We start from the raw sequence: 15,639 nt of genomic DNA, 5'->3' as shown, positions 1-15,639 counted from the left end.
AGAGAGGATATATTGAAGAGCAAGTTCCCATCTCCGGAGTTCGGATAGGTTGGTGTTAGTGGGAAGTATCCGGATAACCCGGACGATGTAACACTGTGCCAAGATGTGCTGGCCGTGCACCAAGGCATGTTTAGCCACAGGGTGATCCTCATTACCAACAAACACTGTCTGCCTGTGTCCATTCATGCGAATGGACAGTTTGTTGCTGGTCATTCCCACATAGAATGCGTCACAGTGTAGCCAGGTCAGTTGGTAGATCACGTGGGTGCTTTCACACGTGGCTCTGCCTTTGATCGTGTACACCTTCCGGGTTACAGGACTGGAGTAGGTGGTGGTGGGAGGGTGCATGGGACAGGTTTTACACCGGGGGCGGTTACAAGGGTAGGAACCAGAGGGTAGGGAAGGTGGTTTGGGGATTTCATAGGGATGAACTAAGAGGTTACGAAGGTTAGGTGGACGGCGGAAAGACACTCTTGGTGGAGTGGGGAGGATTTCATGAAGGATGGATCTCATTTCTGGGCAGGATTTTAGGAAGTCGTATCCCTGCTGGAGAGCCACATTCAGAATCTGATCCAGTCCCGGAAAGTATCCTGTCACAAGTGGGGCACTTTTGTGGTTCTTCTGTGGGAGGTTCTGGGTTTGAGAGGATGAGGAAGTTGCTGGATACTTCCCACTAACACCAACCTATCCGAACTCCGGAGATGGGAACTTGCTCTTCAATATATCCTCTCTTCCCGTTATCCACCAGGCCTCAATCTCCGCTAATTTCAAGTTGCCGCCACTCATACCTCACCTGTCATTCAACAACATCTTTGCCTCTGCACTTCTGCCTCGACTGACATCTCTGCCCAAACTCTTTGTCTTTAAATATGTCTGCTTGTGTTTGTATATGTGTGGATGGATATGTGTGTGTGTGCGCGAGTGTATACCTGTCCTTTTTTCCCCCAAAGGTAAGTCTTTCCGCTCCCGGGATTGGAATGACTCCTTACCCTCTCCCTTAAAACCCACTATTTTTCGTCTTTCCCTCTCCTTCCCTCTTTCCTGATGAGGCAACAGTTTGTTGCGAAAGCTTGAATTTTGTGTGTATGTTTGTGTGTCTGTCGACCTGCCAGCACTTTCATTTGGTAAGTCACATCATCTTCGTTTTTAGATATATATTTCCTACGTGGAATGTTTCCCTCTATCTATATATATATATATATATATATATATATATATATATATATATCTGTGTGTGTGTGTGTAAACAAAGATAATGTGACTTACCAAACGAAAGTGCAGGCAGGTCGATAGACACACAAACATACACACAAAATTCAAGCTTTCGCAACCAACGGTTGCTTCGTAAGGAAAGAGGGAAGGAGAGGGAAAGATGAAAGGATGTGGGATTTAAGGGAGAGGGTAAGGAGTCATTCCAATCCCGGGAGCGGAAAGAGTTACCTTGGGGGAAAAAAAGGACAGGCATACACTCGCACGCACGCACACACACACACACACACACACACACACACACACACACACACACACACACACACACACACACACATCCATCCGCACATACACAGACGCAAGCAGACATTTGTAAAGGTAAGAACTCCTTGCCTTTACAAATGTCTGGCGTTCGAGAAAGTGGTTGGTGTCTTTGATGAAGGATGGGAGACTGCATGTAATGGGTTGAAGGTGTTGATCTACGTAGGCAGAGATACATTCTGTGGGGGCTTGGTAACCAGCTACAATGGGGCGGCCAGGATGATTGGGTTTGTGAATTTTAGGAAGAAGGTAGAATGTAGGGTTGCGGGGTGTCGGTGGGGTCAGGAGGTTGATGGAGTCAGGTGAAAGGTTTTGTAGGGGGCCTAAGGTTCTGAGGATTCCTTGAAGCTCCACCTGGACATCACGAATGGGATTACCTTGGCAAACTTTGTATGTGGTGTTGTCTGAAAGCTGACGCAGTCCCTCAGCCACACCCAGTCTGTTACCCCCAGAAACCATCCTTGTAACCATTGATGCCACTTCCTTATACACAAATATTCCGCACGTCCAGGGCCTCGCTGCGATGGAGCACTTCCTTTCACGCCGATCACCTGCCACCCTACCTAAAACCTCTTTCCTCATTACCTTAGCCAGCTTCATCCTGACCCACAACTTCTTCACTTTTGAAGGCCAGACATACCAACAATTAAAGGGAACAGCCATGGGTACCAGGATGGCCCCCTCGTAAGACAACCTATTCAGGAGTCGCTTAGAGGAAGCCTTCTTGGTTACCCAGGCCTGGCAACCCAAAGTTTGGTACAGATTTATTGATGACATCTTAAAGATCTGGACTCACAGTGAAGAAGAACTCCAGAATTTCCTCTCCAACCTCAACTCCTTTGGTTCCATCAGATTCACCTGGTCCTACTCCAAATCCCATGCCACTTTCCTTGACGCTGACCTCCATCTGTCCAATGGCCAGCTTCACACGTCCGTCCACATCAAACCCACCAACAAGCAACAGTACCTCCATTATGACAGCTGCCACCCATTCCACATCAAACAGTCCCTTCCCTGCAGCCTAGGTCTTTGTGGCAAACGATTCGGCTCCAGTCCGGAATCCCTGAACCATTACACCAACAACCTGACAACAGCTTTCGCATCCCGCAACTACCCTCACGACCTGGTACAGAAGCAAGTAACCAGAGCCACTTCCTCATCCCCTCAAACCCAGAACCTCCCACAGAAGAACCCCAAAAGTGCCCCACTTGTGACAGGATACTTTCCGGGACTGGATCAGACTCTGAATGTGACTCTCCAGCAGGGATACAACTTCCTCAAATCCTGCCCTGAAATGAGATCCATCCTTCATGAAATCCTCCCCACTCCACCAAGAGTGTCTTTCCGCCCTCCACCTAACCTTCGTAACCTCTTAGTTCATCCCTATGAAATCCCCAAACCACCTTCCCTACCCTCCGGCTCCTACCCTTGTAACTGTCCCCGGTGTAAAACCTGTCCCATGCACCCTCCCACCACCAGCTACTCCAGTCCTGTAACCCGGAAGGTGTACACGATCAAAGGCAGAGCCACGTGTGAAAGCACCCACGTGATTTACCAACTGACCTGGCTACACTGTGAAGCTTTCTATGTGAGAATGACCAGCAGAAAACTGTCCATTCACATGAATGGACACAGGCAGACAGTGTTTGTTGGTAATGAGGATCACCCTGTGGCTAAACATGCCTTGGTGCACGGCCAGCAAATCTTGGCACTGTGTTACACTGTCCGGGCTATCTGGATACTTCCCACTAACACCAATCTGTCAGAACTCCGGAGATGGGAACTTGCCCTTCAGTATATCCTCTCCTCTCGTTATCAACCTCCGCTAATTTCAAGTTGCCGCCGCTCATACCTCACCTGTATTTCAACAACATCTTTGCCTCTGTACTTCCACCTCGACTGACATCTCTGCCCAAACTCTTTGCCTTTACAAATGTCTGCTTGTGTCTGTGTATGTGCGGATGGATATGTGTGTGTGTGTGTGTGTGTGTGCGCGAGTGTATACCTGTCCTTTTCTCCCCCTAAGGTAAGTCTTTCAATAGAAACACAAACAGACACATACATACACACAAAATTCAAGCTTTCGCAACAAACTGTTGCCTCATCAGGAAAGATGGAAGGAGAGGGAAAGACGAAAGGAAGTGGGTTTTAAGGGAGAGGGTAAGGAGTCATTCCAATCCCGGGAGCGGAAAGACTTACCTTAGGGGAAAAAAAGGATGGGTATACACTCGCACACACACATATCCATCCACACATATACAGACACAAGCAGACATATCTAAAGACAAAGAGTTTGGGCAGAGATGTCAGTCGAGGCGGAAGTGCAGAGGCAAAGATGATGTTGAATGACAGGTGAGGTATGAGTGGCGGCAACTTGAAATTAGCGGAGATTGAGGCCTGGTGGGTAACGGGAAGAGAGGATATATTGAAGAGCAAGTTCCCATCTCCGGAGTTCGGATAGGTTGGTATTGGTGGGAAGTATCCAGATAACCCGGACGGTGTAACACAGTGCCAAGATGTGATGGCTGTGCACCAAGGCATGTTTAGCCACAGGGTGATCCTCATTACCAACAAACACTGTCTGCCTGTGTCCATTCATGCGAATGGACAGTTTGTTGCTCGTCATTCCCACATAGAAAGCTTCACAGTGTAGGCAGGTCAGTTGGTAAATCACGTTGGTGCTTTCACATGTGGCTCTGCCTTTGATCGTGTACACCTTCTGGGTTACAGGACTGGCGTAGGTGGTGGTGGGAGGGTGCATGGGACAGGTTTTACACCGGGGGCGGTTACAAGGATAGGAGCCAGAGGGTAGGGAAGGTGGTTTGGGGATTTCATAGGGATGAACTAAGAGGTTACGAAGGTTAGGTGGACGGCGGAAAGACACTCTTGGTGGAGTGGGGAGGATTTCATGAAGGATGGATCTCATTTCAGGGCAGGATTTGAGGAAGTCGTATCCCTGCTGGAGAGCCACATTCAGAGTCTGGTCCAGTCCCGGAAAGTATCCTGTCACAAGTGGGGCACTTTTGTGTATCTTCTGTGGGGGATTCTGGGTTTGAGGGGATGAGGAAGTGGCTCTGGTTATTTGCTTCTGTACCAGGTCGTGAGGGTAGTTGCGGGATGCGAAAGCTGTTGTCAGGTTGTTGGTGTAATGGTTCAGGGATTCCGGACTGGAGCCGATTCGTTTGCCACAAAGACCTAGGCTGCAGGGAAGGGACCGTTTGATGTGGAATGGGTGGCAGCTGTCATAATGGAGGTACTGTTGCTTGTTGGTGGGTTTGATGTGGACGGACATGTGAAGCTGGCCATTGGACAGATGGAGGTCAGCGTCAAGGAAAGTGGCATGGGATTTGGAGTAGGACCAGGTGAATCTGATGGAACCAAAGGAGTTGAGGTTGGAGAGGAAATTCTGGAGTTCTTCTTCACTGTGAGTCCAGATCATGAAGATGTCATCAATAAATCTGTACCAAACTTTGGGTTGGCAGGCCTGGGTAACCAAGAAGGCTTCCTCTAAGCGACCCATGAATAGGTTGACGTACGAGGGGGCCATCCTGGCAGACATGTCTGCTTGTGTGTGTGTACGTGCGGATGGATATGTGTGTGTGTGCGCGCGCGAGTGTATACCCCTTTTTTCCCCCTAAGGTAAGTCTTTCCGCTCCCGGGATTGGAATGACTCCTTACCCTCTCCCTTAAAACCCACATCCTTTCGTCTTTCCCTCTCCTTCCCTCTTTCCTGATGAGGCAACAGTTTGTTGTGAAAGCTTGAATTTCATGTGTATGTTTGTGTTTGTTTGTGTGTCTATCGACCTGCCAGCACTTTCGTTCGGTAAGTCACATCATCTGTATATATAAGAGAAGCAGCTGAGAGAGAGACAAACCAGTGGCCAAACCACACACAACAATAAACAGATGAAAGAAAGTGTGATTTCAGATGAAGACACAAAGTTGAAATGTGAGAGAATGATAGAGTACTGCAGTAACAGAGAACTGATAATTTCTTACTTAGTCAAAAAAGACAACTTAGAGGAAGGAAAAGGAAGAAACTCAGTAGTGACAGTAACGAGAGTGATGCACCAATTCATTCCTTAGTAAAGGAAGTTACAAGAACAAATATCTGAAGGATAATGGAATGAAATTCTAGAATGTGAAATTTTGAATAGCTGATTATTTCCACACCATTGATGGTTCAGACTTTACACCCTACTGGACTCATTTAATTAATAAGGCTGTAGACACTTATTACGCTGCTATTATTCTTATTTCTCTTTTGCATATTTAGTTTGCTATAAAATTATATGCAATTAATTGGCATATCGGTTTTAATAAGTGCTCTCCACTTCTTGAACCTTCTGTTACAAGTTAACACTGTATCACAGTCAGAGCAAAAGAGACTGGACTTAATTTCATTTTCAGGAGGATCAGTAGCTTGGAATTTGGACCAACATAGTACCTGCACCATCCACTGTAAAATCATTGTCAGTTTGTTGTTAAAGATTGTTGCCATGTGCTAATATAAGTGTCACAACTAATTAATTAAACATAATTGATGCACTTTTCATCAATGTCATGTCACTCAAACCAAATGTTAATCAGCATACAACATTTCTGACAATATTATCATGGTACAAATATCAAAACAAACTTCCATTGCCCAATTTACTTTCAGCACATTAATGATTTTCCAGTGGTTTGTAGTTGACACTATAAGCTTCATCCTCAATATCAGATCTCCCCCCCCCCAAGGGCAGGGCAAGGTTTACATACAGTCAAGTGTTTCAGAGCTGAGCATCTGCAGTTGTCTCTCCAAACTCCTTCCCTAGCTGACCCACTCAAACAATCTATATTTGATGCGGTGTTGGATTTTACTGTTGAAAATCTCAAATTACAAACAATTGTTTAGTTCTTATCAGGTGGAACTGAAGAGATGAGAACTCAACTCTCACACAACAGTATTCTATATTGCTGGTTGTAATTCATGACTTATGAACAATTGTAGCCTAGTTTGGATGAATTACAGGGAGAAGAAATGATCCTTTTCTTCTTTGAAGCACAAACAGAATCTATCTCTTTTCTATCAATGAACTACTATTTCACTGTGGAGCACTAAAGGAGAAAGAACTTGGTGCAGAGGTGCAACATTTATCTTCCATCTGGGTAACAGAAAATTGAGCTCACTGCCAAGCCTAACATACCACATGCTCCCCAAAGCTAAACAACAGAAATGTCACCACTTGGTAAAGTACAATAACTGAGAAAATCTTAGCTTAGGAATACCACTTAATGAATGTTAAATAGTAATTTTCAGTAATTTGCCCAAACATATGTTGGCATTCACTGATGTCTGATCATGTTCACTTAGACTAATCACTGATATGATATTATCTTGACCTCTTGTTTTATTTTCACTCTATTTCTTCTACTGATAAATTTGCTGTCATGTTCTGTCTTATGCCGTGTTAGTCTTCATGTACTGTTTAACCATATGATGACAAAGTAATGGTATCTCTGCGGCAATTGACATTCATTCCAATGTGGTAAAAAAGAGAACACTCAATACAAAACATGATGATGATTAATCTGTGTAGAAGGAGGAGATTAATACAGCTACAATGCTATGTACATGTTTCATGCTCACAAAAGCAGTCATTTAGTGCTGCAGAATAAACTAAATTCTAACTATATGTATTGTGCATGGTTCACTGTGGTATTTCTTGAGAGGAGATAAAAAATCAGTACTTGCCGCTACCTCATGTAGCAAGAATAGACAACTACGATGAAAGCAAGCATTTGTGATATTTACACCAAAATGGTATCAGGTAATTAATGGTTCACATTACATGCGTGATGGGACTGCGGCGATGACAGGCACACAGACTGCCGTGGAGTTGTCAGGTTGGGCATCCACGGAGGGCCAATGCTTGACTGCCTTCGGCTTGAACGACGCCTTACAACTGTCCCATACGGTGGAGGAGAAAACACTGGGAAACTATCATCAAGGGAAGGTGCACGGGGAAGTAGTTCCGATGTCGGGGGAGACCCAAATGACATACGCTGGGGCTCAAGATAACCATCAAGTGAAACAGTCATTATTGCAGAACTGGGGGTTGGTGCCTGCAGAAGGGAGCCTGCACGAGGTGTGAGAGGTGGCAGTTCATCATCCACAGGTGTGTGGAAACCCTGTGGAGACTCTGGAGAGCTCATTCTCGAGGAACGAGCCAGTGGGGCGGCTGTGTCAGAAATGAATGTCATGTTAATGCACAGCACACAATAACTCTTCCTTTTTAAATATCATTTTATTTTAACACCATTTTATTTTCAAATACCCCCTCTTTCTTAACTATAATTCACATTTCAAGGTGAACCAAACTTAGATTGATAGCTAAAACATTATGTGATGTATATAAATTTACACTGACTTTGAGGACTCCAAGGTTCATGTTCTTAACATAAAATGGTGCACCAATATCTGATTGGATACTTATAATCACACCAATGAGAGAGTGACCACCAGCATGGAGTACAACTATTAGGCAGCTGCTCTGACAAGGCTTGTCTGAAACAGCCTTCTACTCCAGCTCATTTTAAGTGCAGAATTTAATATGCAGCTATTTGATGCTGCAGTATAACATTTCCTGATGCTCTCTCCTACAGCTGAATCAGAATAACAAATCAATTGACAGCTGTCTGTTTGCATGACACTACCATAACAGCAATTAACCAGAGAATGAGCTTCTTTCACTGTAGTCATATGCTATAGTATCTCAAGAATCAGTTACTACTGTCAGTTGCAGATTACACTTGCAGACAGTAACATAACAGTTGCAGTTCTCATTTCAGTTGTTTGCTACTGTCTCTGTACACAGTGTTTATTTATTTATGTGACAGAACTTATGGAACTAGTTGTGATGGTGCACAGTAATGATACGGTTATTACCACCAAACTGTGCATAGTAACAGGGATCACGTCAAAATATCCAGAATAAAAACACACAACTTTCACCGTTGCAGCAATCAAATCATCAATATAGTCCCCTCCATGGCTGTCAGTCCCTTACTTTGATTGAGGGATACATATTGTTGCATCCCAATAGTAATTTTCACAGGGTATGAAATAATCCACAATTGTCTCTAATGTAATTACAAAGAAAGTTTGAAAATCTAAATTGGAAACTTCAGACCAAATGTTATTGGTGTGTCACACTGGACATAACAGTTGTGCAGTAAATACACCCTCACTTTATACAGCTGAAATGAACTCATTATCTCTTTTTTTCCCTCCCTTTTTATCCAGTAAAATAGAAATCTGACACCCCACTTGCACCTATAAGTGATCTGAATCATTGCTGATTCTGAATTAGGCACAAGGATCTCCATAATTACTAAATATGCAGCTATAGAACTAGAAACCACCAACTCCACCAAACATGCAGCTACAGAACTAGAAACCACCACAAAATGATCCAGTTGCCCAGTAGTAATGGCTGACCTGTGAAAGATGTACCACACATTTGTTTACATGAACAGTCTATTAAATGTCAAGAATGGGACTATGTTTGCATTTGTTTGGTTCACCTTGGTATATTAAACAGAACAGTGTTCAGTACCAAAATATGGAAAAATTTCTCCACAAAGAGGAATGCTGATTTAAGATCATACTTATTTGGAGATATGGCTTGTCACATGAATTACAGTATTAAAAAACTTCAGTATGTCTTAACAGGAAAACCACTAACTTGTTATAATAAAATCTATTATATTCGAACAATGAAATGAATAAACTATCAACTTGGTCTACAGCTGAAATGTGGAGCGGTCGTTAGGCACACAAACAAATCAGAAAACAATGCTAAGCTTTCAGGCAATTTCATCACTAACTAATACAAGACGACACAGTTACATGGCTACAATGTCCTCAACAAATACATTGTACCTGTGCTTCAATGGTAAAATGTAGTTGGCTGGTAGAGAGAGAGAGAGAGAGAGAGAGACAGTTCTGTATTAGGTAGCTTTGAATGAGGACGTTACCTGAAAGCTTAGGAATATTTTCAGTCTTGTTTAAGTGTCTGTAGACCACCTTATATCCATCAATAATATGATAAGGTATTACCTTTATTCCTTCCATTATTTATATTGCACCTTGGAATTCTTGTTATCAGATTTATGTTGGCTATGGCCAATTTTTTGTCACAATACATTTGCATGTAGCATTTAATGGAAACCAACTTCAAAGCAAGGGTAAAAACCTTGACACTCACAAATAAAAAGCTAATGCTAAACTGAAAAGCAGGTTTGTCAAAAGTTTTATTGCTTTGGCGTTCAGCTCAAGAATATATCACATTCAGCCATGGTAGGACTGGAGGACTGGTGCGCACAATAATGGTGTGAGCATTAGCACAGCAGTATGCACCACTGAATGTGCCAAAAAAGCCTGCCTTGAAGGTAAAATGTGGGATATAGACAAAATGTTACCATTATGTGGAATCTGTTTGTTCATTCAAAGTATTTTGAATTCCAAAACATCTGCTGTCAACATGTTACTAAAGAATATTGTATAAAAGAAATGGAGAATAGATTTGAAATGATTCTGATCAAAGTATACAGAGAAATATGATGTCATAATATATCATCCAAACAACTGATTCCGAGGAGCTCTTGCACTCTAATACATACAAATTTGCGAATTATTTAATAATAGTAGTAGTAGTAGCAGCAGCAGCAGCAGCAGCACACTATGCACCATACTGGATGTTTAAGTCTTATTTTAAATTTTTAATACCACTACCCTCATTACAATAGTTCATTTACCCAGTCATTTTGTACCATGCTGTTTGAAAGTTCACATATATACAGCCTGGCAAAGTCATCAGAAATGTAAAACACCATTTTCACAATTATCAGTCAAAATCTAATAGTTGGTGCATTTACAATGAACTGACATATTATAGAAACAAAACATTTCAATCCCAATTTGTCAAACAGAAGTCAGTGAAGCACTTGCCACTGTATCTCTCATGAGAGACAATGTAATGAAATACTTTCCAATCCATTAAAAAGAAAATAGATGAGCATACAAAATGTCAAATTTCATGCTTCTCACTAACCAGGAGAAAGAGACAGTCTTTACTACCTATAAATAAGTTTATATTTTAAAACAAATAATTTTTTAAGCACAACAGACTGAACAGTTTTTAAACATACAACCAACAGTTATATTGTCTACACTGTGATTAAAATGAGTGCCTCCAACAGCAGATATTTGGTGTAACACAAAATCAATTCTCTCTTTTTTTCTTTATTTATTCTAAAATGAATACACTCACCTGCAAAATGGTTTGTTGGTTCCTTTAGTGCTCCTTGAACTTTTTGCTGGGTTGCTTTGATTCTCTCCATCTTCCGTTTTATCTTCTCAAGTATCTGATGCTCCTGTTCTTGTTGTTCACGGATCCTTTTCTGTCTGAGTTCTTCTATTAATTCTGCTCCTCTGTGCATTAAACAGTTGTAATTCTAGAGCACATCAATTTACGTTCCTCAAAATTCACATACACAAATAATTTCAAGAGTGGACTGTAAAACAATACACAACTTTTTGCTACATTACATTTGAAGTTAGTAAGTCAGGAGCTGGCAGCAGGGTAACACCAATATGACACAACAGGTGATGTGATGTAGGGAATTTACCACATCAACAAAAGCAGGACAATACAATGAGCAAAGATGGCTCATGTGACAGTTGATTAAGAGCAATGAATGTAGTTCATATCTGTGAGAAAAATTTTAGCAACATTGCCACGCAGTGTATATTCATCAGTAAAGAAAATTGTGGCTGTGGTAATGAAACATATTACAGATAATAAGTAAGCATTAAGAAGGCAGCTGTTGATTATCACAAGATGCATCTACAAAAACTGTCAGATAAATTACATTCCATGTAACAATGCCTCCATTTTGACAGCTGGCATCTCTTCCAGATTAAACAGTCCATTCCCTACTGCGTAGATATCCTTGGCAAATACATCACTCCACCACCAAATCCCTCAACATCTCTACCAAAAATCTTTCCCAGACTTTTGTTTCCTTGAACTACCTCACAGATATCATTTACAAATAAATCTCCCAGGCAGTTCCCTCCTCTAAATTTCTGACTAATACAGCTACCACTTCCAAAAAGTCAAGTTGGTTGGTTGATTTTGGGGAGGGGAGCAAACAGTGAGGTCGGCGGTCCCATCAGATTAGGGAAAGATGTGGAATGAAATTGGCCATGCTTTTTCAAAGGAACCATGCCGGCATTTGCCTGATCAGATTTAACGAAATCACAGAAAAACTAAAAAACGAAAGGATGGCTGGATGCAGGTTTGAAGCATTGACCTCCCAAATGTGAGTCCAGTGTGCTAACCACTGACCCACATTGCTTGGTCCAAAAACTCAGGTATAACCCCTTTGTCATACAGTGCCAGCCAATTTTTGAATGTGCGTATGCGTTATTCAGCAATGTCTGTGACTTTCTCAAGTTGAGCCCGGAAATAAGATAATCTCACCATGATATACTCCCCACACTGTCACCTTCCATCACTCCTCTAACTTCTGTAACATCCTAGTCACACCATATGACATTCTCAAGCCTTTATACCTACAACAATGTTCCTAATTCTGAAATTGTCCCTATTAATCTGTACCCTGTGCAACCATTCACTACCACCTCCTCTAGTTCCACCATTGGTAATTCCTATATTACAAAATACAGAGAAACATGCATATTGTTAATAAATTAACCCACAACCACTGCACAGTGTTTTATATAGGAATGACTGCCAGTTAACTGGCTGAGTACATGAATAGGCAGATTGACATCTGTGAAATAGGCCTATGTTGTGAGCACCTGTATGACAACTCTTCTTCAAAACAGGAATGATTTGTACATTTTCCGAAACACTTTGAGCAGTATGACAGATTACTACTAGAAGAGGAGTACATTACTCCACACACTCTATGAAAAATTTTGTAAGTATTTCATCATGTCACATAACCTTTCCTCTGTTGAGCAATCTCAGTTGATTCTCTATCCCATGAGCACTTATCTTGATATCTGTCTTTTGGTTTTATTGTGAGAACTGGAAGGATTAATTACAGCAAAATTTTCCACAGTGAAAGAATTTCAAAAAACAGAATTTAGTATTTTGGCCTTCTCTCTGTCTTCCTGCATTTTAGTGCCACTATTTTCACTGTGTAGTAGTGAAGGCAGCAGAGGATCAAGTAGGTAAAAAGACGAGGGCTAATAGAAATCCTTGGGTAACAGAAGAAATATTGAATTTAATTGATGAAAGGAGAAAATATAAAAATGCAGTAAATGAAGCAGGCAAAAAGGAATACAAACGTCTCAAAAATGAGATCGACAGGAAGTGCAAAATGGCTAAGCAGGGATGGCTAGAGGACAAATGTAAGGATGTAGAGGCTAGTCTCACTAGGGGTAAGATAGATACTGCCTTCAGGAAAATTAAAGAGACCTTTGGAGAGAAGAGAACCACTTATATGAATATCAAGAGCTCAGATGGCAACCCAGTTCTAAGCAAAGAAGGGAAGGCAGAAAGGTGGAAGGGGTATATAGAGGGTTTATACAAGGGCGATGTACTTGAGGACAATAATATGGAAATGGAAGAGGATGTAGATGAAGATGAAATGGGAGATAAGGTACTGCGTGAAGAGTTTGACAGAGCACTGAAAGACCTGAGTCAAAACAAGGCCCCGGGAGTAGACAACATTGTCATTAGAACTACTGATGGCCTTGGGAGAGCCAGTCATGACAAAACTCTACCATCTGGTGAGCAAGATGTATGAGACAGGCGAAATACCCTCAGACTTCAAGAAGAATATAATAATTCCAATCCCAAAGAAAGCAGGTGTTGACAGATGTGAAAATTACCGAACTAGCAGTTTAATAAGTCACAGCTGCAAAATACTAACGCGAATTCTTTACAGACGAATGGAAAAACTGGTAGAAGCGGACCTCGGGGAAGATCAGTTTGGATTCCGTAGAAATGTTGGAACACGTGAGGCAATACTAACCTTACGACTTATCTTAGAAGAAAGATTAAGAAAAGGCAAACGTACGTTTCTAGCATTTGTAGACTTAGAGAAAGCTTTTGACAACGTTAACTGGAATACTCTCTTTCAAATTCTGAAGGTGGCAGGGGTAAAATACAGGGAGCGAAAGGCTATTTACAATTTGTACAGAAACCAGATGGCAGTTATAAGAGTCGAGGGGCATGAAAGGGAAGCAGTGGTTGGGAAAGGAGCGAGACAGGGTTGTAGCCTCTCCCCGATGTTATTCAATCTGTATATTGAGCAAGCAGTAAAGGAAACAAAAGAAAAATTCGGAGTAGGTATTAAAATCCATGGAGAAGAAATAAAAACTTGGAGGTTCGCCGATGACATTGTAATTCTGTCAGAGACAGCAAAGGACTTGGAAGAGCAGTTGAATGGAATGGACAGTGTCTTGAAAGGAGGATATAAGATGAACATCAACAAAAGCAAAACGAGGATAATGGAATGTAGTCAAATTAAATCGGGTGATGCTGAGGGGATTAGATTAGGAAATGAGACACTTAAAGTAGTAAAGGAGTTTTGCTATTTAGGGAGTAAAATAACTGATGATGGTCGAACTAGAGAGGATATAAAATGTAGACTGGCAATGGCAAGGAAATCGTTTATGAAGAAGAGAAATTTGTTAACATCGAGTATAGATTTAAGTGTCAGGAAGTCGTTTCTGAAAGTATTTGTATGGAGTGTAGCCATGTATGGAAGTGAAACATGGACGATAACCAGTTTGGACAAAAAGAGAATAGAAGCTTTCGAAATGTGGTGCTACAGAAGAATGCTGAAGATAAGGTTGGTAGATCACGTAACTAATGAGGAGGTATTGAATAGGATTGGGGAGAAGAGAAGTTTGTGGCACAACTTGACTAGAAGAAGGGATCGGTTGGTAGGACATGTTTTGAGGCATCAAGGGATCACAAATTTAGCATTGGAGGTCAGCATGGAGGGTAAAAATCGTAGAGGGAGACCAAGAGATGAATACACTAAGCAGATTCAGAAGGATGTAGGTTGCAGTAGGTACTGGGAGATGATGAAGCTTGCACAGGATACAGTAGCATGGAGAGCTGCATCAAACCAATCTCAGGACTGAAGACCACAACAACAACAACAACAACAACATTTTCACTGAGTGACTGGATAGTACTACTTACATTAATAACTTGAGTCTTCCAGTTTACAGCTCATAAGTTGAAATCTCCACCTAATGCTATGACATGATCATAAAATTTACATGCAATCTTCCTGAAGTTTTCTCAGAAATGATCCACCACCATGGCTAGCAATAAACATGCAAGAGCAATCGCCATTGCCTACAGAAACAAGTATATAAATGTCACATATAATTAGCTCTTGGGTTTTCATTTATACTATGAACTTAACTGTGGAAAGATTGAAGTCTACTATTTTTTCACCAGGAATGACTTTCACATTGTAAGTCACAAAAACATTTAGTGTTGTGGTATCTGCATGGTGACAAGCATGTGTGTATAGATACCCTGCATCAATCAAATAACATGGTCAGTTGCCTTTCCTCATTTTTGTTCATGTGTTACTAGCAAATTTCATTAACATGACCCAGGATTAAAACACTCATACAGTGAATGTTCTGTGTGTCTGGCTCACATCTTGCTTTACAGTTATCTTAACTGCACACATAATAAATTCATCAAATCATCATTTTTTATTTTGTTGTTGTTGCTGTTGTTGGCCTCACAATACACCAACAAACTGATAAGGTCATTTATTGCTTCAGTCAAGTTATGTTGTCAATTTCGCACCACTTGTCTTTTGAGCAATAATGCTTCAATATGTTTTCTCTTTTTTTTGTTGTTTTTTGTTTATTTATGCTGTGGCTTTTTTTTTTTAATTTTCTTGGCAGCCATTCCTTCGCTTGATAGTCTGTGAGGAAGTAAGCAAACATTTATAGGTAGGTCTAGTACAGCAAGTGAGCTATTGATTTTTCTCCATCATTCGGCCAATGTCACTACAGTGCCTGATGTGTGCCACGAACAGAACTGCACA

At 41.5% G+C, this 15,639-nt stretch overlaps 1 protein-coding gene across 1 annotated transcript in view; it reads right to left on the bottom strand.

Annotated features, from left to right (window-relative positions):
* The window catches only part of LOC124616722 (piezo-type mechanosensitive ion channel component), a 684,203-nt gene that overhangs the window by 280,067 nt on the left and 388,497 nt on the right, over positions 1–15,639 (bottom strand). The window contains exon 27 of the mRNA XM_047145082.1: positions 10,848–11,008. Within this exon, the coding sequence (XP_047001038.1) occupies positions 10,848–11,008 (161 nt within the window). The remainder of the gene's footprint in view (positions 1–10,847; positions 11,009–15,639) is intronic.

The sequence above is a fragment of the Schistocerca americana genome, chromosome 5 (assembly GCF_021461395.2).
Source record: "Schistocerca americana isolate TAMUIC-IGC-003095 chromosome 5, iqSchAmer2.1, whole genome shotgun sequence".
NCBI lineage: Eukaryota > Metazoa > Arthropoda > Insecta > Orthoptera > Acrididae > Schistocerca > Schistocerca americana.
Note: the sequence above shows the minus strand (reverse complement) of the source record. Positions and strands in the feature narration are given on the sequence as shown.